A 24,020-nucleotide genomic window follows, 5' to 3' on the forward strand; every position below is an offset into this window, starting at 1 on the left:
CTAATGGGCATCGCACCCTTTAGTCCCGGTTGGTGGCACCAACCGGTACTAATGGTTAGACCTTTAGTCCCGGTTGGTGGCACGAACTGGGACTAAAGGGCCCAGGTGAGCCGGGACTAATGCCTTAGCCGCACGAACCGGGATAAATGCACCCATTGGTCCCGGTTCTGGACTGAACCGGGACTAATGGAGTTACCCGGCCTGGACCAAAGCCCCCTTTTCTACTAGTGTGAGCTTTGAGCTTGAGCCAATCCTTCGTCCTTAACATTTTGAAGGGGTTCCACATCCTATTGTCCATGCCACTCCATTTGTTGAATTTGTCTGAAATATACTAGATGAAAACATTAGTCCAACAAGAGATATGTTGACATTAATTACCAAAACCACCCAGGGAGCACTTGTGCTTTCACTCGGGAAAAAGACTCTCTAGGGTAGCTGGTCAACACGGCCGGCGGACGAACCCTAGGTACGGGCGGCGCGGCCCCCGGCGGCGGTCATGGAGGCCGACCGCCCCAGGGGCGGCGCGCGGGTGCGGAAGCGGCGGCGGCTAGGGTTTAGAACCCGGAAACTGATACCATGTTAGAAGGGAGAGAGGGATTTGGTGGAATAGTTCGTTGTATTGTTTGAACCTCGTGGGCACATATATAGGAATACTTTCTACTTGAAGCACGTTACTCAACAGGAGAGAATGGTAACTAACCTACTGTGTGAGCGTGATTCTTCCACGGGAACGGTCCAAAGTTGATTAGGATTATATTACTTTTTGCTCAAAAGAGAAGCTACTAGGTGCACCCTTGGTGCTTGGATTTGGTGTTCACGCGAGGAAAAAGGTAGGAATCGAGAATTCTTTATGTTGCCGGAGGAGCAAGGCAACGCAAGGGAAGGAAGGACTGCCGGCCCACAAATGCTCGGTCGGTGATCACCAATACGCACCCTGGTCTGCTAGCTCTAGGCTGATTCTGACCTTCCCTGCAAGCCACTGCGGCTCGACAGCCCAATCAGCAGCGGCATAAATAATTAAATATGCTGCCTGCCATAGCTTCCTAATTCTCTTCTCTTATCTACTTGTAGTACGTGTTCTTTGCCCTCCACCGCGGCCAGAGAAGGAGGAGCATCGATCCATGGCGCGCTTCTTCGGCCGCCTGTGGGACAGAGCTCAAGGTAACCAATCTTGTAAATTTCTTTCTATTTTCTTGATCCATTCGTGTGGTGTAACGGGTTGGTTGGTCGCAGGCAAGCTGGATGTTGTAAGGATATGTGAGAAAGTGTTCGACGAACTGGCTGTCCTCAACGCCGAGAAGAACGCCAAGCTCCTGGACGTCAAAAATCTCCACGTCGCCACCCTCATGGTTTACAAGTGAGAAGGATACCGCGCTCGTGTTTTAGCATCCATCTCTTTCGCCTCATGCATCCTCTGCTCTCGTTTCCTGATTAACTAACTTTGATCTGATCCATCTCGTTGGGCGTCTCATCCAGCTCCATCAACAAGCAGCTGGTGGGGCCTCACAAGGACCCTCCATGCATGCAGGTCGTCAAGGGAAAAGCGGAGGTCTCTGCTCTCTTCCTACTTCTGAAATTTCTATGTCCATGGCCTTCTGCTCAGCTATGGGAGTGATTTGGTTTTATATATCGACTGCAGGGGTTCCGCGACAAGGGGATAACGCAGCAGGAGTTCCGGGAGCTGATCATGGAGTGGGTGAGGATGGACCTCCGCTTCGTCCTCGCCAACAAGGCCGCGGTGGCCGTCCTGGCGGCGCCGCTGCTCGCCGTCACGGCCAAGAACGCCGGCAGGCAGGTGCCGAGGATGAGGGACGCGGTGGACAAGGTGCCCACGCCGCTGCTCTTCGTCCTCTTCTCCGCCGGGCTCATGCTCCTGCAGGACATCCGGGCAGGCAAGCAGTGAACACCTCAACCGGTCGCCGCGTTGCCTTTTCTGATATATAGATGAGCAATGCGCGATGCGGCGATGTGTTTAAGATGAATGTGCACCTTTATTGGAAAATGTGTATGCATTTCAGGCACCTCGGTGTGAAAATTTGTAGCCAAACAAAGTGGTAAAGGGCTGTACGTATTGGCATTCGATCTTAATATGGTTATTATTTCTCGGCGGCTACACAACTGAATTTGTAGAAGTTCAGTGTCCCTGCGTTTGAAGGGCGGGTGCATAGTACTCCTACTCCTTAATACTTCCTCTGTTTCTTTTCACTCCCCATATAAGATTTGTTTGAACTCAAACTTTGTAAAGTTTGACCAAATTTATATGAGAATATATCAACATCTACAATATTAAAGTAATACAATATATGAACATTAATTTCACAATGCATCTAATGATATTGATTTCATATTATGAATGTTAATATTTTTTCCATAAAATTGATTAAACTTTACGAAGTTAGACAAATGTTACTCCCTTCATCCGGAATTACTTGTCTTGTAAATGGATAAAAATGATGTATCTAGAACTAAAATACGTCTAGACACATCCATTTCTCCGACAAGTATTTCTGGATGGAGGGAGTATATGCAGAGTAAAAAGAAACTAATCTTCATATTGTGAAATGTTAAATACCCTACATCTTGGTGCAGGAATTTATAGTAATAAGTAAAATATATGAGCGTAAAGCTCGTTCACATTCTTGTCATATATGAACGAAAATAGGCTTAGCCGTAAATGGAGGCTGATTGCATGTTATATTGCATCGTGACCTTCTCGCTTTGGAAGAATGATTTGTTTCTAAAAATGTGAATTTTCAATAAAAATCCCTCGATAAAATATATGAAAGAAGTACAAATACTTGATGATGTGGATGCTTAGACGACATTTGAGGTGAGATCGACTATTTATGAGATAAGTATAATTCGTGGGATCAACTATTTATGAGTACATCATAGTATTACATATCAAAGTATGAAGGTTCATAATTGTGATAGCAGCTTAGACAGTGCTTTGCTAACAATTGTAGCATACTTACACTTAGACTATGCCGCAACATAACTCTCATTTGTGCGGTTCCGCATAATCACAAACCACAACCAGAGCCATTCAAGCAATTATACATTGATTACGAGGATCAACAATTAATAAAAAAAAGGGTAATGCATTTTGTTTAACCATTTAACAAATTATACAAGGATTCAAAAGAAGATGCGTGCAATGGGCATTACCAACTTCATTTCTTAAGAGCATTCTATTATGTTTTCATGTTATCTTTTCCATAACAATAGGATGAGTTGAAGTGATATACAAATAATGCTGCATAAAATTTGATTGCTTCTCCTATTCTATTAAAAAGGTAAAATAAATTTGCCCCATTGCCAACTTCATTTCTTAATGGCACAACTGATCAGTCGTCTAGGAGCACATTGACTTTTAAAAAGGTAAAATAAGGTTGCCCCATGTGGCTTGTGTTCTAAGGCACAATGGACTTTTTATTCGCTTTACTTCTATGAAGTGTTCTTCACTTGTTTCTATTTATGTTTGCCAGCGAGAAAGTTTCCTCGCGGCTGATCATGTACGTGGTTACTTTTGATCACACACAAGTATCAATATGGCCCGCTTATGTTACCTTGTTTCCGAGTCCTCATTTTTCATGTGCTCACTTCACCAGCGCTGCAACTTTCGCACACCACCACCTTAGTCTCTCTCGGCTCCTCCATGCCTCCACCTCCACTCACACGACGATGAGGGTGGCAGCCTCGGATCTTAGGTGCCGCGTGAGGCGGAGGCCACAATGGTCTCATGGGCACGAGTTAGATAGTAGCCGTAGTGGATCTCATGGTCACTAGTGACACCACCTCCACTCCCTCTCATGTCTCCACGCCTAGAACGTGTATCTCTTCCAAAAATGGAAAGTGAGATGGAGGGTTGGCCCAACATGGCTTTTTTGGAGTGTCTGATACTAATAGCTAGTCTATCCCCTTCTGTAAGAATCTTTTACATGTTGTGTCAAAGTTAAGTTTGGTTAAAGTACCACTTGTAGTGTGCATAGAGGGGAGGGAGATTTCTTTGCGCCAGAACATATAAGTGTCATCCCTTTTATGTTCAAAATTTAAAATATGAGTCGACAAATGCCAACAATAAGTAGGTACAAGAATAAGGTATTGATATAAACTACAGAGTAGGTATCTCCAAAGTCTTATAAGAACCTCTTTTCTTGCGGGTAATACCCACAAGACAACAACAGCGATGAGCTAACCGGTATACAGGGTTCTTTAGTTTTTCACAGGAATGCAACACAGAATTTAAAATATGCACATACTCCCTCCGTTTAGAATTACTTGTCGCAGAAATGGATATATCTAGACGTATTTTAGTTCTAGATATATCCATTTTCGAGACAAGTAATTCTGAACGGAGGGAGTAGTACTCAGTCGTCTACTACATGTTTTGAATTAAAACTGAAAGAACGGGAAATATATTGGTGAGCCTGGCCCTGGAGGATATGCTGCGTAAAGCTTCTGTGTTCCCGTAGCATAGTCACGAAAAGGTGCGAGGGAGATCTATCGTCCACAATATTAGATTAGCCAAAAGCCAAAACCAGAATCACACACCGCCCGGAGACCTGAGATACTACTTCTGTTCTCTTCTACCCCCCTTTTCCGAGCCCCCCACCCGTCATCTCTCCAGCCTCCGCCGACGCCCGACGCCATGGGGCAGGCCTGGGCGTCTCTGCAAGAGAAGCTCCAAGGTACTCCCACCCACCCCTACGCCGTCCCTTCGATCCGTCCGCCCCTCTTCCTCTCGGAGCTGAAGCACGAATCGAATTGGCGCAGGGCGGCACTGGAAGGAGAGGCAGGTGCGGAAGATCACCGACAAGGTGTTCGACCGGCTCACCGAGGACACCCAGAAGCCCGAGAAGGACGCCCTCAAGTTCGAGGAGGTCTACATCGCCGTCCTCTGCGTCTACAAGTACGACAGCCGGCCCAATCCCACATGAAATAATTTTTTTTCAGCGTCTATTTGTTCCTGCGATTCTTCTTAGATGTTCCTGATGCTTCCTGCTGTTTTTGGTCGGCAGTGACATCAACAAGTACTTGCCGGGGCCGCACTACGACCCCCCGTCCAAGGAGAGGCTCAAGGAACTCATGAGAGTAATCACAGTCTCCCCTTCCCCTTATCCAGTTTTTGTGATTTATTTGGTCAACTGGATATCGTGTTCTTCACCTGTGTGTTCTACTTAAGCAAAGTAATCTTGATTTCTGCTTTTCCTTCCCTGAACATGTCAAGAATACTCTTTATATAAGCTTAATTAGCGATTCATGTGCCATCTGTTGTCTATGGTGCGCCCTTTATGCTAAAGTTAGTATACATTGTTCACAATTCTGAACTTATCACCCAGATAGCTCTGAATACCATTTTCTTGCCCGCGGAATTTTCCATTGTTTTATGTGCTCTAGTCTACGATGCTGTCATATAGAATATATTTGTAGGGAATTAGTATTGTTTATAACTGTGAACTAGTCACCTTGATTCCTCCGAGTATCTTTCTTTTCTGTCGACGAAATGTCCTATGTTACAGCTTTGATTTTTATAGACAAACAAGTTACAACTCTGATGGATATCTCAAACACGCAGGAATTTGACATCGACATGAACGGTCTCCTGGACCGCGAGGAGTTCGCGGAGTTCATCCGGAAGCTGACCGCGGAGTCACTCTGCGCGATCAGCCTCAAGCTGATCATCACGCTGGTCGCCGCCCCTGCGCTGGCGCTGGCGACCAAAAGGGCAACCGAGGGCGTCCCCGGCGTCGGCAAGGTAGTGCACAAGGTGCCCAATGCCATATACGCCGCCGCCATCACCATGGCTGCCGTGCTCATCCAGAGATCCGCCGAGGGCGTCGAGTAGAAGCAGCATCATCGGCATTGCGCCGTGAACTGTAGATGCAACCAGGCAACCAGTGGGGTTGTAAATCTTCTGTGATTTGCCGTGTGAAATGTGATGCCCTCTGGGGCTTGTATTTTTTCTGTAATATCGTCCAGTTTGTGCTTCTTGGTGTTGCTAGCCTGGTGCCCTGGTTGGATTCAGGAAATAAAGACAGTAATGGCTTCTTGACATGATAAATTCAGGTACTGAATAAAGTCGTGGTCCTGCTACTCTTGGCGATGCTTTGCTGCTTTGAGATTGCTCTTCTTTTGATGCACGATATATTCCTTTTCTTTCAGTCTCTTAACTTTTTTATCTTTTGATGAGAGGTTCTGTTAACTCCCTTTTCTTTCAGTTTTTTAACTTTTTTTTTTGACAAACTGTTTCTTAACTCTTTTCTTTTGAGAGGTTCTGTTAACTCTTTCCGGCCATTAAGAGAACACAGTTTCTGCTAAAACAGCTCTTTTGAGAAATATTCTGTTAACACAGTTTTGTAGTGGCGGCTACGCGAGCGCCGCCTGATGGGAAAGGATAGTGGGCCGGCCACTGTGCAGCTCATTAATAATTATTTCTGTTAAAAGATAAAAAATAAAAAATAAAAATTTTGCAGTGGAGAATTTTGTATATGTAAATTAAAAATGGTTCCTAGAAATTTCCATTCATGTTCCTAGAAATAAATGTTCTTATATGCAAAAAAAGGTTCATACCAATTAAAAATGGTTCACCATGAATGGAAAAAAAATTATGCACATATCTTTTGAAAAGTTCGTGTATGTCAGAAAAATGGTTCATGTGTGAATATATTGTTCATGAATTGTTTAAAAATATATTCACATATGCCCCTCCAGATTCTAGAAATACAAAATATGAAGAAGAAAAGAAATAGAAAACCGAAATATTGGAAAATAAATAGAAACGGCAGGATGTGATGTATATTTAGGGAAAGCGCCAAACATATCCTAATACACCCACTCCTCCCCCCCCCCCCCGGCGGTGCTTCTGTAAACAGTCTTATACAAAACTGAGAAATGTGAGTAGTATACAAGAATTATTTCAAAACTTGTAATATGTCAAAATATTATTTCCAAAATTTGAAAATGTTATGCGCGTATTGCTCAGGTAACCTTGCTTGTTGTTTTTCTTTTCTTTTCTGCTAATGCCGAAAACACAGCAATTGAGCCATATGGGAATGAATATATCTTGGTGGAATAACATATGCTTCGCCATTTCTCGGAAGCTAACAATTATTCCTTTCTGTTGCTTTTTTGCCCCTTTTGGAATGACTTACGAAATACAGATGTCTTAACAGGATAGATACTACAGGACGGGGAGGAGATGCCGGTTCCTTGTTGGTGTCACCTTGTTTCCGTTCCTTGCTCAAAATGTTTTTTCCAATGTCATAACAGTGATTAATTGAGTCGTGAATGACTCCCTACTGCACAAAATGCTGCATCCATCATGTGCATTGCCTAAACCTGATAGCAATCAGTTACACTCGAGTTCTAAAACCCTCCCGAAGGTCCCAAGCAGACAGACAGTTCTAGCATAAAAAATTCTCCTCTACGTGCTTTAAGCTAAGGACACATAAGATAAATATAAACTGCCACACCATTTTCGGATCTGAGTGGGTGTTCAAATTAGGCGGCGGCAGCAACCATAGCAGTGCGAGCAGTCGTGAAAGTCGAGATCAATGCTCCAAGCTGCAGTTTGTCATTGCAGGCGAAGGTTAGTCGATACCTGCACAGAAATGATGTCAATAACGTTGCTGACTGTTTGAAGAGGCACTGCCAAAAGAATTATCTGACTTTTGGTCCCAGTACTTCGGGAATATAACAATTCAACAAGTCAAAAGAAAAATATAATCTTAGCTCATTCCTGGGGAATATTTCCGATGATCATTTTAGATCATACTCCCTCCGTCTGGAAATACTTGTCGTCAAAATGAATACAAATGGATGTATCTAGAATTAAAATACATCTAGACACATTCATTTTTCGGACAAGTATTTTCGGACGGAAGGAGTATAAGGAATCCAGTACAGTACAAACCCAAACATTCCAGATAAGCAAAAGGTTTCCTAGGCATAATTGCTTCGTTGAAACTACCACATTTTTCACTTTCTGAAAATCAACATGTTGGACGTGTAGAGAACACACATGCCAAGTTAACAAAATACAAATTATGCTTTGGAGTGTGGCACTGTTTCGGCAACATGATTTGTGTCGCTTGTTGCTTTGCTTACAGTTGACTAAAGTCTAAAGCCTAAAGGAATGACCATGCTCACCAAGCCAGCCTGGCCATACCATTACAGTTACTAAGCTATGGTAAGTACTTCTTGTGTGAACTAAAATGACTACCGGAATAACACAATAAGCATAAACCATATCATCAGAACAAGTCAGGTAATTTAACTTGTGAGAGGTGAGCACACAGTGTTACTATTACAGTTAGGTGTCGTGATGTGAGCAGAATCATCGGCAAAATATATCTAATCGATGACAACTTTGGATAAAATTGAACTTTAAAAGTATAGACACGACATACTCGATATCTGCCAAATCATTAATCAACTTTACTCGTACATTGGATGGCATATTAATTTTGAACACAAACCTGCAAAAAATTAATTGAAATAATTAAAAGGAAGCTTAGTAGGATTTGGAGAATAAGGAAGCTTAGAAGGAACGAAAGGGAGAGGGAGCACTTACATAGTGACCTCCCGTATGATATCAATCAAGGCCAGACCTTTTCTCATCTTTGTATCAGATATATCTGAAAAAGATATGGATACAGATTGCACATTAAGCACACATTTAGATCATGAATTGCGAAAGATGGTAATGGTAATTAGGAGTACATTTGAAGCTGGTTGAAAATGGTTCATTTAGTAACCAACTCGCTATCTGCTCAAGATCTTTAGGCATGGGATTTCCCGTGCAAAGGTAAACAGCTTCTTCTGTTATTTGTGAGGATGCCATGTGTGTTGACTGCATACAAAAGGCAATGCATGTCAGTATAAAGCAAAGGTACATCAGGTCATGGAACAAAACAATGGATAAGAATATAGCAGCTTTGAAATATTAAAAAAACTTGAGATTATTCAGACGTAACCTGCAATATATTCAAAGCCTTCCTCATGTCACCGTTACTTAACCGCACAAGGGCTGTCAAGCCACCCTTATCGACATCAAGTCTGCAAGAACAAGCATAAACCTAGTGCTGCCATACTCAAATATATAGAAAAATAAAAATAAAAATTACTGACTTCTAAAGTCCCAACAGAGTACTGAAGTTAAGGATAGAAAACTGAGGAACCTGACAAAAGGTCCAGATTCCAAACATAATCTTACAACAAAAGGGTAAGTTCTTACCCCTCAGATTTTATTACATGTTGAAGACGCTCACTAACATTAGTGCCATCAAGTGGAGCAAATCTAAACCTAGTGCACCTTGATTGTAGTGCTGGAATTATTTTGTTCACATGGTTGCATATCAGTGCAAACCTTGTGCTCCTTGTATACTTCTCAATGACTGCAAGTCGGATCAATGTAAATATTTAATGAAAATAATAATATCATCTGGGTAAAAAAAAAGGACGAAAGAATAGAAAAACCTCTTCGCAATGCAAATTGTGCATCCTTGGTCATGGCATCGGCTTCATCCAAAAGGACCAACTTAACAGCAGGCTTTGCTCTACAGTTAACAGCATTGTGAAGAAGTGAAGAACAATACTATAATTGCTTAATACTGCAATAAATCTTCTTTCTTCAACAGTTCATTCAACCATACTAGCAACCCAATGCAGTTAAGGAATCAAGTGTGGGTATCAATAGACGCATGCAAGTAAGCAACTCTAGCACAGGTATTTAATTCAGATTGTAATTGCATACTTACAAGATACTTACAACCATACAACCTCATGTTAATACGCATGCAAGTAAGCAACTCTAGCACAGGTATTTAATTCATATTGTAATTGCATACTTACAACCATACGACCCCATGTTAAAACTAAGGGATCCTTTTCTTAGCAAGCTACTGGAGTTCCACATTAGAACAATGATAGGGCCAATGGAAATCATCTATTAAGCCAAGCACAATACAAGGAACACCAGCCACCCACATGCATCCACACAAAAAAAAAGGTAAGAATATTCACAATTTTTTGCAACGAAAAATAGCACTTAGTGTATACCCAAAAGAGAGGCTGTGTGCACTAGCAAAGTCCTGTATCTGCTGCCTTACAACACCAATCCCACGTTCATCTGATGCATTGAGCTCAAGAATCATGTTGCCATACTGTGAGCCATATATCTTCCTCGCGACAGCGAGTATTGTTGATGTTTTCCCAGTGCCAGGTGGACCATAGAGCAACAAATGTGGAAGCCTATTCTCATCTATAAGCCTATCAACTACAATAAATAAAATGATATAAACTTATTAGATTACCTCACAGATTCAAAGTGCGGAAACAGAATCATGCATTAAAGGTTTTTTTTTTGGCCAAGCTAGTACTAGGTAATAATAAAATGTGTGACAGCTTACAGAGAGCTTGATTTTGGGGCGAAAAAACCCAATCTGACAACAGATACATACAAAATCACTCGAGAAAACCACTCTTCACCCCCAAATCACAGGTCACATTAGCAGTGCGCCATTGTGATAGTGTCTAACCTAACCTCTAAAGCATCAAATAAATCTCAAACAGCACACTGCTATATTAGAGAAGTCCAAAATCCTAACCATATGAAACTGTTGGAATTTTGCTAGTAGGCCTTTGGCCTAAAGTCCAACTAAAATTCTGAAATTCTCTTGGCCCATTCATGCACACATGTGAGTGGAGTGAGTGAGGCTAAAGTTTAGTCTCACCTTGGAAGTTGAGAGAGAGTTGCACCTCCTTATAAGGTGAGCTCTTCTACCACTTGTATGAGCATGAGAAGAGGAGACCTACACGCGCGCTCCTCCTCCTCGCTCGCCTCGCCACGCCTCGCCTCGCGAGCTCGCTCGCCTCGCCTCGCCACGCCACGCCTCGTCACGACGCGCCGCGGGTTGCGGGATTGAGCCGAGCCGGGGACAGAGCTATGCACGTTGTCTATATTTTTGCTGCATGGGAAAATTAATGAGTCATTAATTAATAATTAACGGACGCGTTAATTACTGAACCGTTTCCGATTCTTTTGGATCGTGACGACTCGGACGTGGGGTTTACTCCCACGACCTACCCGGCCCGCAATATATAGTCAGGCAGACGTCTACCCTAGCCGCCGCTTCGTATGGTTTCCCATCACCGTTCCAGATCATTGCGCCGCCAAGCTAGTCTTCTCCATCGCTCCTTCCGGCGTGCACCGCGAGAAGGGACAGGAGGCCTCCGGAACCCCGCCTCTCGTGATCCTGTACGGAAGAGGGGCGATCAGGTTTTTGGGGAGCGCACTCGCGCAACTGCTGGCAGCGACGACTTCGCGAACGACGACTTCTTCCCCGACCTCGGCAACCTCATCCTCGACGACATGGGCGACAACATCAACGCCGGCAGTGCTGCACCCGCTGCACCGTATGTGATTCTATCCTTCCTGTTCGAGATCGTGGTAGAATTCATGTTTCTAGTATGTGCCCTGGATGTGATATGTTCATCTACTATGCTAGTTCGCATGATTAGTTTAATCTCTGCTGCTGTGGTCATGATTTATATTCTGTTTATTCGGATTAAATCTCGTAGTAATTTGCTCATATTTCCAACAATCCAAAAACCTGATTATAGGCAATTTACTCCGAGTGGTTTTGCTGCGCATCTGAAACCGCCTGCCTTTAAGGGGGCGCAATATAAGAGGTGGCGCACGAGAGCAGTCTACTGGTTTCAGGCCATGGGCTGCTATGATGCCACCAAGGGCAAGCCTGAGGGCGATCTTAATCCAGCACAGCTGAAAGCTTTTGAGAAGATCGATACCCTCTTTAAAGGCACTCTTCTGAGTGTTCTTGACTCCATTGTGGATTCGTATATGTCGTTTGACAACGGCAAGGACATGTGGGCTGCGCTCGAGGCCAAGTTTGGTGTCTCGGACGCCGACAGCGAGTTGTACGTCATGGAGCAATTCTATGACTACAAGATGACTGATGAGCGCCCTGTTGTACAGCAGGCTCATGAGATACAGTCGCTCGCAAAAGAACTTGAGTACTTCAAGTGTGTGTTGCCGGACAAATTTGTTGCCGGAGGCATCATTGCCAAGCTTCCACCTTCGTGGAACAATTTTACTACTTCCCTGAAACACAAGAGACAGGAGTTTTCCGTTGCGGATCTCATTGGTACTCTTGATGTTGAAGAGAAGGCGAGAGCAAAGGACACACGTGCTCGAGTTGCTGAGGGAGGTTCTAGTGCCCACATGGTACAGAAGAAGAACTCCCAGCCCAACAAGTACAAAAACAATAAGAACAAAACTCAGGGCAAAGGCAAGTTTGATACAAAGAACAAGCCATCACATTCTACCAACTTCAAGAAGAATTCTCATAAGAAGGTGAAGGGACTTTGCCATGTCTGCGGTGATCCTAATCACTGGGCTCCAAAGTGTCCTAACCGCTTTGAGGAGCGCGAACATGAGAAGAGCGGCAAGTCCGCTAATGTTGTCATCGGTGATACTGATATGAAGGAATCAGGGTACGGTATTTTTCCTACCATCCTTTCAGTATTTTAATCCCCTGATTGGTTAATTGACACCGGTGCCAATGTACATGTTTGTGCTGACGCCTCCATGTTTTCTTCTTACCAGGCAACAGGGACTTCACCCGTGCTGATGGGGAACGGGTCACATGCCATCGTTCGAGGTGTTGGTACGGTCGATCTGAAGTTTACTTCAGGGAAGACTGTGCGTCTGAAGAACGTTCATCATGTGTCGTCCATCAATAAAAATCTCGTTAGCTGTTCCCGTTTATGTCGAGATGGTTTTAAGTTGGTTTTCGAATCCAATAAAGTTGTAATTTCTAAGTGTGGACAATTTGTTGGAAAAGGCTATGAGTGCGGAGGCTTGTTCCGCCTATCTTTGTCAGATATTTGCACTAAAGTTATTAATAATGTTTGCCACAATAATGAGTCTGATATTTGGCATTCACGACTCTGTCATATTAACTTTGGTTGCATGACGCGGTTAGCCAATATGAATTTAATTCCGAAAATCTCTACTGTCAAAGGCTCCAAGTGCCAAATATGTGTGCAAGCTAAGCAACCTCGCAAGTCCCATAAGACTGCAGAGGCAAGAGACTTGGTGCCACTAGAGCTTATACATTCTGATCTTTGTGAGATGAACGGTGTGTTGACAAAAGGTGGAAAGAGATACTTCATGACATTTATTGATGACTCCACTAGATATTGTTATGTGTATCTTTTGAAATCAAAAGATGAGGCTTTGACTTTCTTTAAAAACTACAAAGGTGAGGCAGAGAACCAACTTGATCGAAAAATTAAACGGCTTAGGTCCGATCGTGGTGGAGAGTATTTTTCCAATGAATTTGATCTGTTTTGTGCGGAACATGGTATAATCCATGAGAGGATGCCTCCCTACTCACCCCAGTCAAATGGGGTAGCCGAAAAAAAGAACCAAACTCTAACTGATATGGTTAACACCATGTTAGACACTTCGGGTCTATCCAAGGAATGGTGGGGGGAGACGCTAATGACTGCGTGTCATGTCCTAAACCGAGTTCCCACAAAGCATAAGACCATGACTCCATTTGAGGAATGGGAAAGGAAAAGGTTGAAACTCTCTTACCTACGTACTTGGGGTTGTTTGGCGAAAGTCAATATACCAATTCCCAAAAAGCGCAAGCTTGGACCAAAAACTGTGGATTGTGTTCTTCTGGGTTATGCTTTTCATAGCATCGGCTATAGATTTTTGATAATAAAATCTGAGGTATCCGACATGCATGTTGGTACGATTATGGAATCAAATGATGCAACTTTCTTTGAGCACATATTTCCTATGAAGGATATGTCGAGTACATCAAATCAGGAGATACTTACTCCATCTAGTGAGGAATTCACTGTAATTCCTGAACCCACCATTGCGATGGAACACATTGAGAATCCTGTTGAGGGTAACAATGGAACTCCTGTGAGGAGTAAGAGACAGAGGACTGCAAAGTCTTTTGGTGATGATTTTATTGTGTACCTCGTGGATGACACACCCAGGACTATTTCAGAAGCCTATGCATCTCCTGATGCTGACTACTGGAAGGAAGCTGTACGTAGCGAGATGGATTCCATCTTAGCTAACGGTACCTGGGAGATCATTGACCGTCCATATGGGTGCAAACCTGTAGGATGTAAGTGGGTGTTCAAGAAGAAGCTTAGACCTGATGGTACGATTGAAAAGTACAAGGCACGGCTTGTGGCCAAGGGTTATACCTAGAAAGAAGGTGAAGACTTCTTTGATACTTACTCACCCGTGGCTAGACTGACCACAATTCGGATGCTACTATCACTGGCTGCCTCACATGGTCTTCTCGTTCATCAAATGGACGTTAAGACGGCTTTCCTTAATGGAGAGTTGAAGGAGGAAATTTACATGGATCAGCCAGATGGTTTTGTAGTACCTGGTCAGGAAGGAAAGGTGTGCAAGTTATTAAAGTCTTTATATGGCCTTAAACAAGCTCCTAAGGAGTGGCATGAGAAGTTCGAAAGAACATTAACTGTTGCCGGCTTTGTAGTAAACGGTGGTGGCAAGTGCGTGTACTATCGCTATGGTGGGGGCGAAGGAGTTATTCTTTGTCTGTATGTCGACGACATATTGATCTTTGGAACCAAACTTGATTTAATCAAGGAGGTTAAGGATTTCTTATCTCGCTGTTTTGAGATGAAGGATTTAGGAGTAGCTGATGTTATCTTAAACATCAAGCTGTTGAGAGATGAGAATGGTGGGATCACACTACTTCAGTCTCATTATGTGGAAAAGGTCTTGAGTCGTTTTGGGTATAGCGACTGCACGCCTTCTCCAACTCCATATGATGCTAGTGTGTTGCTTCGAAAGAATCGACGGATTGCTAGAGATCAACTGAGGTATTCTCAGATTATTGGCTCGCTTATGTATTTGACGAGTGCCACGAGGCCTGACATCTCTTTTGCTGTGAGCAAGCTGAGTCGGTTTGTGTCAAAACCGGGAGATGATCATTGGCATGCGCTTGAGAGAGTTATGCGCTATTTGAAAGGCACCGCGAGCTATGGGATTCACTACATCGGGTATCCAAGGGTACTGGAGGGTTATAATGACTCAAACTGGATATCTGATGCTGATGAGATTAAGGCCACAAGTGGTTATGTTTTTACACTTGGTGGTGGCGCTGTTTCCTGGAAGTCTTGCAAGCAGACCATCTTAACGAGGTCAACTATGGAAGCAGAACTCACAGCATTAGACACTGCCACTATTGAAGCAGAGTGGCTTCGTGAACTCTTGATGGACTTACCTATGGTTGAAAAACCAATACCCCCTAACCTGATGAACTATGATAATCAAACTGTGATCGTCAAGATAAACAGTTCTAAGGACAATATGAAGTCCTCAAGGCATGTGAAGAGGAGACTAAAATCTGTCAGAAAATTGAGGAACTCCGGAGTTATTACGTTGGATTATATCCAAACGTCGAAAAACTTGGCAGATCCCTTCACAAAGGGTCTATCACGTAATGTGATAGAGAATGCATCGATAGAGATGGGTTTGAGACCCACCGCATGAGTTGCCCATAGTGGTAACCCACTATGTGATCGGAGATCCCGTGAAGTAGAAGTGGGAGACAAGTTGTTGGTCGGCTGGGAGGAGAGTATCCCTATATTAATTATCCCACTCCGTGAAGATGCAATACTCTCCTGATCTGCATGGCAGGTTGATACTTATCTTAATATGTTCCAAGTGGCTTATTCGGGTAAGCAGAGATGTTGTCCTGCAGAACATCTTCTGAGGAACACACCTATATGAATTTGACTGTCAACGTCGCAGTCTATGAGAATTGGGTGTTCTCTAATAAATTCATGAAAGGCCCTGGAGTATGACGTATACGCTCCACCCGCGGGGAAGCCTTGCGGTAGCCCAGTATCGGTCAAGAATTTGTGTGAAACTAGTTTCACAGAAAACTTGTAGTTCAAGGCATAGTCCACTATTCAAGTTGTGATCTAGTGTAGCATAAATTTCTAAGTGGAAGTTCAACTTCACAGTCTCCACTAACCACCGATATATAAAACAATGTTTTGGAACTAAATGATGAGATGTGCCAATGAGACTTTGTGGGGGATTGTTGGAATTTTGCTAGTAGGCCTTTGGCCCAAAGCCCAACTAAAATTCTGAAATTCTCTTGGCCCATTCATGCACACATGTGAGTGGAGTGAGTGAGGCTAAAGTTTAGTCCCACCTTGGAAGTTGAGAGAGAGTTGCACCTCCTTATAAGGTAAGCTCTTCTACCACTTGTATGAGCATGAGAAGAGGAGACCTACACGCGCGCTCCTCCTCCTCGCTCGCCTCGTCACGTCACGCCTCGTCACGACGCGACGCGGGTTGCGGGATTGAGCCGAGCCGAGGACAGAGCTATGCATGTTGTCTATATTTTTGTTGCATGGGAAAAATTAATGAGTCATTAATTAATAATTAACGGACGCGTTAATTACTGAACCGTTTCCGATTCTTTTGGATCGTGACGACTCGGACGTGGGGTTTACTCCCACGACCTACCCGGCCCGTAATATATAGTCAGGCAGACGTCTACCCTAGCCGCCGCTTCGTATGGTTTCCCATCACCGTTCCAGATCATTGCGCCGCCAAGCTAGTCTTCTTCATCGCTCCTTCCGGCGTGCACCGCGAGAAGGGACAGCAGGCCTCCGGAACCCCGCCTCTCGTGATCCTGTACGGGAGAGGGGCGATCAGGTTTTTGGGGAGCGCATTCGCGCGACTGCTGGCAGCGACGACTTCGTGAACGACGACTTCTTCCCCGACCTCGGCGACCTCATCCTCGACGACATGGGCGACAACATCAACGTCGGTGGTGCTGCACCCGCTGCACCGTATGTGATTCTATCCTTCCTATTCGAGATCGTGGTAGAATTCATGTTTCTAGTATGTGCCCTAGATGTGATATGTTCATCTGCTATGCTAGTTCGCATGATTAGTTTAATCTCTGCTGCTGTGGTCATGATTTATATTCTGTTTATTCGGATTAAATCTCGTAGTAATTTGCTCATATTTTCAACAGAAACCACCAAACTTCACCAAATCACTAGCAAAGCCATACTACATAACAACTCTACCAAATCCATACACCATATTCAACTATCATGTGGTAAAAAGCGTAGAGGAAGTGAAGGCCGGAGCCAACGGGAGAAGGGCACTCACTGGTGTCCACGATGTCGCGGTGGGCGGCGACGTCGGCGAGGGACTGGGGGCAGTACTTCTCGACCCATGGCGAAGATTTGACGGCGGCAGCGGAGGAGAGGGTCGCCTTTCCCTTGGTGGCCGGCCGCACGGCGGCGGCGTCGATGTCCATCGGAGCGGCGGCGGTGGTTCACTGGTTCCGACCATGCAACGGCAGGAAAGGAAGAAATCCGAGTTGGGGGAATGGACTTGTCAGTGGTGCGGCCCGCTTGAGGAGGACTACCTCTGGGCTCCAGCCCATTTCCGGCCCCAGACGTTACAGCAGACCCGGGACCTCCTACCTGACAGCTAGTATAGACCTGCCCATCACGAGGCAAAGCGAAATCGCTCGCCACACTCCAGCGCACACCTTCGTCGCTTTCGTGTGTTCTACTACTAGAAAACCGATTGAAAACCAGCAAATGAGAACAAAAATCCCCTTAAAAAAGCACAAGAGAAAAAATAACACTAAAAACAAAAGATAAACGGTGTCGCTAGAGCTGCTAGCATGACCGCAGGATTGGCCAGCCCAAGTCTTGGCTTTTTGCCGCAGCAAGCGGCACATCAGAGCTCTCCAAGAAACACAATACTTTGTGTCAACTGAGCTCAGTCCACGACCCACAATTTGGCCATAACAATCTCGGCAAGGAGGCCAGGACTACGTCTTGCCTATTGCAAGACTGTAGCTCTCCTCGCCTCAAGGAAACCCATTAGTGGGAAGCGCCAATATAGGTATGTTACCTTTTCTAATTTACTTACCTTCATCCATTATCTATTTTGTCTTCTTTTTCCCTTTCGTTTAAATGCTTGAAATATTCTAAATATATATATTTCAAAATTAATGTACTTACATTTTAAGAGCGTTTTTCGCACATTTAGAAAAGTTCGTGCAGTGTAGAAAAATGGTTGTAACATTTATAAAATGTTCATCGCGATCAAAAAAATGTTTGTGATATTTCTTATAGATTTTCAAAAATAAGATTGATACATTTAAAAAACAATTGTACAACGTACAAAAATATTCATGCAATTAAATAAAATCTTACCAGTCACTAAATATCCGTGACAGTTCAAGAATTGTTAAAGCTTTTCAAAAAAATATTTTTGCAAAAATGTTTATAAATTTTAGAAAAATGTTCACATTGTTTTAGGAAAAAAAAATTGTACCATTCGAAAAGAGATATTCATAACATTCAGATATATGTTCTGACACATAAAAAATATTATGCTTGTTTTTTAAGAAAATCATGGCATTTATGAAAAATGTTCAATATGTGTTAAGAATTGTCGACAGTACTAAAAAAATGTTCAATGTGTGTTCGAATAATATTGGAAATGCATCTGAATTTAAAGGTGTATTCAGAAAATGTTCAATGTGTATCTAAAAAATGTCAAACATGTATATAAAAAAATGTTTAACGTGTATTTGAATAAAAATTGACGTGTTTTAAAGGGTGAAAAAAAAAGGAAAACCAAAAAAATTAAATACCACAATGAATAAAAAGTTGATTAAAACAAAGAGAGAAACACACACAAAAAAGGAAATGGATAAACGGATAAAGAAACACAAAAGGGCAAAAAACATGCATGATAGATTCTAAACACGGTATTCTATAGAACCATCCCAAAACCGCTATACTGGGCCGACCCACTATGGCGAGCACATAGCCGAGCCGCTTAAGGCGAGACAGAGCTAGCTGTGGCAGTAAGCGAGACATAGCTCCGGCATTCATGGATGCCAATGCGGCAGGTAAGCTACTGGCTGTTGCTCGTCCCCACTCGGAATGGAACGAAATGGAATCAAATGTGATACCCCGAACAACAGCAATTGACGTAAAGGCATTTACAGTGGTGCTATTTTAAGACAACCGCATAGGATAAATACCGAAATGGGGAGAGAGAAACTAGAAAATGGTTTGTCCTGTCTTAATTAAGAGATGCTCTCTTTGTACGGTTTCTCTCCCCACACATTTTGGTGTATCTAGTTAGTAGAGACAAGACTAAGTGAAAAGCCATTGCACAGATAGTTTTATTGGCATTGGCATGATCAGGACAAGACTTGACAACTAATGTAAATTGCCCTGAACAACGAACAAACGCCACACTCTATTCCAGGTTCTGGATCCAGAGGCGAAGCGATCCCACGGCACAGTGGTTCACACATCAGTGCCACCCATGAACAGAGGATCTAGATCGTCGTACAAACACGCTTCAGAAATTAAAACGGCCCGCGATTCATTCGACAGTGCACGCAGGGCCATGGATCGGGAGATTAGCCTTTTCTTCCCACGCCCCCCGCAGGCCCGAGCGGGCGAGGCTGTCGGCGCATCGGCGGCAGCAGCCGTCGCACGCACTGGCCGGCGACGTTCCACCCAACCCAACCACCGCGAGCTCGATCGAGGACGAGGACTGGTGTGACAACCAAACTGAACTCTGCCGCCACCTTTCCCACGACCCTCTGCCGGGCCGCTTTGCGTCACGTGAGGCGGCCCCCGCTTCGGGCGCGCGGCCCATGTCGACGTCGGCGTCGACCGACCGACGTGAAACCAAAGGGGTTGGTTCCGTTCCATGATTCGATGGGCCCTCCGTCGCAATTTCCAACCTGTCGCTCTTCGCCTCACGCAAGCTCGCAGCCATGATCGTTTGAGTGTTGCGTACTTCGACTGGCACCGATGTTCGCTGCATGCATGTTACTCATCGTTTGCTCTGCTTGCTGTTTGGTTATCAGTGAAGCTAAAACTGAACCAACAGTGGGTGTCGAAGGATTGCTTGTTCCGTTTTTATGAAGGAAAAGGTGTTGAGTTATTGATATTGGCAGCTTTGAGGGTGAGTTCAGGTGCTGTTGGCGGTGGTGGAAGCATGGGTCAGCTGCGCGCGTAGCGTAGGAGGGTCTGACAGGTACTACTGCTAGATGTCTTGTCACCCACAAAGCTAGCCATAGTGGGAGTAACCCCAAGACAGATATGATTATGTGGCATGGAGTTAATAAAGAGAAAGGTGCTTGTGGTAGTAACATAATATGTTACCGTAACATAACGCACTCCAATGCAAAATGAGTCTACAACATAATAAATGAAGACATGCATAACACTACATTTATGTTAATATCCATTATGACTAGCCGAAGGGATCTGGCTAGCCAGCTAGTTTGGCCTAGCCGGGCATCAATCGAGCCAGCCGCCACTCGCCCATATTGGAGTACTACTCATACTGTATCATCACCACAAAAACAAAGCAAAACAAGTCGTCCATCGGTGGCATTGCGGTATGCGATTGCGGTGGGACGTGCTGGATGGTCTCCCGACTCCCATCACAGGTCGTGCAAGTATACTCGTGGCATCAATTCTGCGCTAGTACTGTGCATACGCATCAATTCTGCGCTAGTACTGTGCATATGCAAGTATACAGTAGCTCTGAGTAAAATTTAAGCACGTACAGATGCAGCTACTGGCTGTAGCCTGCTCTAACGTGGTGGCACTCCTACGAACGACGTGTACTGTGCAGTAATTACTGCCGTTTGGATTTATTTTTTCTACTACAAACTTGATGCCACTGTGGCATCATTGATGATACAGCTGGGCTCCCGTTTCCTTGTGCCCAGCAGGCGGACATGGCGAGAAAAGTCACCCCTTGTCATTCAATTCTGTGCATATGGGAAGCAGGCAGGCATCTCTGACCATTTGACTCCCTCTATTTCCCGCCCCCCTCTTCCCGGCCCGAGCAAACGAGACGGAAGTTTCAGGAGCCCGGGGGTTCACTTTTATCAAAAGGACAGAGCCGTTCGTGACACCAGTTTGGTTCTTCTTCATGGACGCTCACAGGCAGGTCCACCCGCCAGCGCAGCAACGGAGTCCTGAGTCCTGACCCTGACCGTGTGTGAGGGGGCATGCCTCCTCCGTGCGATCACGTGCCTGCGCTCTTCCCGGCCTCCTCGTCGCCTTCCCCTCCCTGTTTTACCCCAGCGCAGCGGTGCACAGGTGGCGGTGCGTGTTACTGTTACCAGCAGTTAGAGCAACTCCAACGGCCGATTCAAACGGACGACGTTTTTGTCCGTTTTTCTCCGTTTGGGTCAGCTGCCCGCCCGGCGTCGGTCATTTTTTAAATTTGGATCGGCAGTGCGCCCAACGCGCCGTCGCGCGCATAGATTATGCCAGCGGCCATGTCGTCGCCCTAGTTTTGGCGCTCCAGCGCGCGGGGAAAATCGGCCTAGCGCGCGCTGGTTTTGGCGCTCTAGGGCGCGGAAAAAGTTCGTGCGCTGGTTTTGGCGCGCCGCGTCCGGCGCTCGATATTAAGAAGGTGCTCCCTCCACACTCTGTGCGCCGCCCACTCGTCTCGCCCCCACTCACTAGCCTCGCCGCCTCTGCGCCATCATGTCGATGCGTCGCCTGGGCGCTTCGGATTTTCGCGGAGTCCGCGAGCGCCGCTCCGGCGCGTTCTCCTCCAAGATCTGGTTTGGCGAGAAACGCCTCATTCTCGGCACTTTCGACACCGCAAAGGAGGCGGCCCGTGCGCACAACGCGGCGGCGTGGCGCCTCCTGAGGCCTCGTCGGGAGATAAATTTTCCCGGCGGGCGCAGGATCTCGCGCCTCTCCCGCGGCTTTTCATCGACAAGGATCGTCGTGACCACCGGAGGCGACAGCGTCGCCTCGCCATCGCCGAGATGGACGTGGAAACCATGGTGGTGTGGTGCGAACGCTTCCCGCAGGACATAATCGACGAGCGCCAGTTCTACAAGCAAAGGAGGACGGAGAGGGAGGCGAGGAGGACGGAGCGAGCCGTCTATCGGGAGGACAAGCGTGCGTGGAAGCAGGCCGCTCAATTAAAAATGAAGCTAGGAGAAGCGTCCTCCTGGGACTTCCAGGACGAGCAGTATGCTGACGCCTACATTCAAATGTCGGAGAAAGACATTATCGAGTCGGAGTCGGAAAACGACGAGTAGCTGATCTTTTTTTTAACAGTCTATGCTATGAACTATTTATGTGTCCATATTATCCGACCACAATCGGCGAGATCCTGCGCTGACTGCCGACGAAGTAGTTCATCTTTTCTTTTAACAGTTGATCCTTGGTATTATCGATGTTGAACTGGCCGGCGGCCGACGAAAGAGGCGGGCAAGGGTGCGCTGCTGGATGAGGAAAGGGCAATGTGCCACCGACCAGCGGACCTGAGGAGGGAAGAGGATGTGCGCGCGCGTCCGCACCGATACAAACCCGGCTAAAAAATGGGCTGGGAATAGGTCGTTCGCGGACGAAAAACAAACGCACGTCCGTTTAGATCGGCGCGTTGCGTTGGTCCGCCTTTTGTGCCCCCACTCAAACGACGGCGGAAGATAAAATGGGTCGCCCCTCTAAAGTTGCTCTTAGGCCAACTCCACCGCGCGACCCCAAACGGACGTCCGGATTGGCCGGATTTTGTCCCTTTGGAGCGCCGATGGGTTCGCCCGTGTCCGCCTTTGTTAGATGGGTCGTGCGTGCGCGCACCACGCGGCCGCACCCCAAATTGTGTCCGGGATGGACGTGAATAAAAGAAATATTAAAACTAAAATGAAATAACTAAAAAACTAAATAAACACATTTTAAAAAAACATAAAATATATATAGGGGGCGGCTACAAAACGGTCCAGTTTTCACGGCCACTTAAAAGGCCCATTTTTCATAATTAACATATAAAACAAAATAAAAAAAAGCCTCCGCCTCCCGCGTGCTCCTGCCGCGCCCGTCGGTGCCGTGGCCGTCGCCATCTTCACTAGCCGCCGGTGTCGTCGTCATCGCTGACGAGGTCGACTTAGTCCGGCGGCGTCCAGAGGTGGGCCGGAGGTGCGTGGTGGACGGGGGCCGGCTGGACGGCCGGAGGTGCCTGCACCACCTCCTCCCGTGGCGAGGCCTCCCGGTCCGGTGACCGCGGCGGAGTGGGGCACCAGTTCACGCCCACGCCGGCGGCCATCTCCGGAGCAGTGCAGGACCAGCCCCACTCCTGGCCCAGCAACTGCTGGAACGCGGCCGGCGGGCCGTCCCTCCTCTCCTCCTCGACAGGGAAGGCGACGTCCCCGGCGGCAGAGAGAGCCATGGCCTCCTCCAGGCCGTCCCACTGCCGCTCGTCGTGCGTGTACATGGAGTCGTCCATGACACGCTGCAGGAGACGGGCCTCCTCCTCGTCTGTCATGCGAGGAGGTGGAGGGGGCGACGGAGACGGCGATGGTGTGGGCGTGACGCCGCGGACCCGCCTACGTCCGCGCTCCTGGGCGCGCTCCCATGGCCGCCGCGGCCCCGTCGAGGTGCCGGCGAAGAAGGAGGCGCGCCTGGTGTCGTGCTCGTCACGAAACCAGGTGTCCCATAGCGGGGAGTCGGGGGCGTACCTGGCGTCATAGTAAAGGTCGTCGGGAAGGAGGCGGCGGCGGCGCTCGATCTCCTCGGCGCACGCACGACCGCTCTTCGGGACCGGCGGGATGGGGACCCGGTCGGCGGAGAGGTGTCAGTCATTGGGGAGATGGGCGTCGCCCCAGGGAGCGGTGTCCTCGTCTCCCAATAACGGCGGCAGACCGACGCCCGGACGTAATGACGGTCGCGCGCGCCGGCGGACGTGGGCGCGATGGAGAAGGCGGACGGCGCGGGGGCCCGGCGTGGTGGCGATGGCGAGGTGGGCTCCTCCTTCTTCACCGAGCCGCGCGGCAGCGTCCCGACGAGGAGCCGGCCTCGCGGTCGTGCCTGCCTTTGCGGCCGTAGTTCCAGAGGCCCATGGTTGCGGGCGGCCGGCCGGCGAGGTCTAGGCTATGGTT

The 24,020-nt window shown here is 46.4% G+C and overlaps 3 protein-coding genes across 3 annotated transcripts; 2 read left to right on the forward strand and 1 right to left on the reverse strand.

Annotated features, from left to right (window-relative positions):
* Positions 1–927: 927 nt before the first annotated feature.
* On the forward strand, positions 928–2,186 carry LOC119351912. Its single transcript, XM_037618687.1, has 4 exons — positions 928–1,161; positions 1,234–1,357; positions 1,477–1,549; positions 1,640–2,186. Exons 1-4 carry the CDS (start codon positions 1,122–1,124, stop codon positions 1,901–1,903), a joined length of 501 nt encoding a protein of 166 aa, XP_037474584.1. The 5' UTR covers positions 928–1,121; the 3' UTR covers positions 1,904–2,186.
* A 2,348-nt stretch (positions 2,187–4,534) lies between these two features.
* On the forward strand, positions 4,535–6,099 carry LOC119356291. Its single transcript, XM_037623236.1, has 4 exons — positions 4,535–4,691; positions 4,777–4,912; positions 5,022–5,094; positions 5,579–6,099. Exons 1-4 carry the CDS (start codon positions 4,652–4,654, stop codon positions 5,846–5,848), a joined length of 519 nt encoding a protein of 172 aa, XP_037479133.1. The 5' UTR covers positions 4,535–4,651; the 3' UTR covers positions 5,849–6,099.
* A 1,404-nt stretch (positions 6,100–7,503) lies between these two features.
* Positions 7,504–17,396, reverse strand: LOC119358119 (replication factor C subunit 3-like; the record flags this gene model as incomplete). The annotated part of the gene is made up of 9 exons (XM_037624816.1): positions 7,504–7,603; positions 8,412–8,480; positions 8,576–8,639; positions 8,725–8,854; positions 8,979–9,060; positions 9,239–9,398; positions 9,481–9,560; positions 10,063–10,279; positions 17,228–17,396. Coding segments are annotated over 9 exons (1,071 nt in total), but the record flags the coding sequence as incomplete, so codon positions are not given.
* Positions 17,397–24,020: the final 6,624 nt, after the last annotated feature.

Source organism: Triticum dicoccoides, chromosome 2A, assembly GCF_002162155.2.
Source record: "Triticum dicoccoides isolate Atlit2015 ecotype Zavitan chromosome 2A, WEW_v2.0, whole genome shotgun sequence".
Lineage (NCBI taxonomy): Eukaryota > Viridiplantae > Streptophyta > Magnoliopsida > Poales > Poaceae > Triticum > Triticum dicoccoides.

Bases quoted from the DNA above. Each gene is read 5' to 3' on its own strand.
- LOC119351912 (XM_037618687.1), top strand. From the start codon at position 1,122: ATGGCGCGCTTCTTCGGCCGCCTGTGGGACAGAGCTCAAG. The intron at 1,358-1,476 runs GTGAGAAGGATA...CGTCTCATCCAG, and splicing joins GCCACCCTCATGGTTTACAA to CTCCATCAACAAGCAGCTGG. The intron at 1,550-1,639 runs GTCTCTGCTCTC...TATCGACTGCAG, and splicing joins TCGTCAAGGGAAAAGCGGAG to GGGTTCCGCGACAAGGGGAT.
- LOC119356291 (XM_037623236.1), top strand. From the start codon at position 4,652: ATGGGGCAGGCCTGGGCGTCTCTGCAAGAGAAGCTCCAAG. The intron at 4,692-4,776 runs GTACTCCCACCC...GAATTGGCGCAG, and splicing joins TCTGCAAGAGAAGCTCCAAG to GGCGGCACTGGAAGGAGAGG. The intron at 5,095-5,578 runs GTAATCACAGTC...TCAAACACGCAG, and splicing joins GGCTCAAGGAACTCATGAGA to GAATTTGACATCGACATGAA.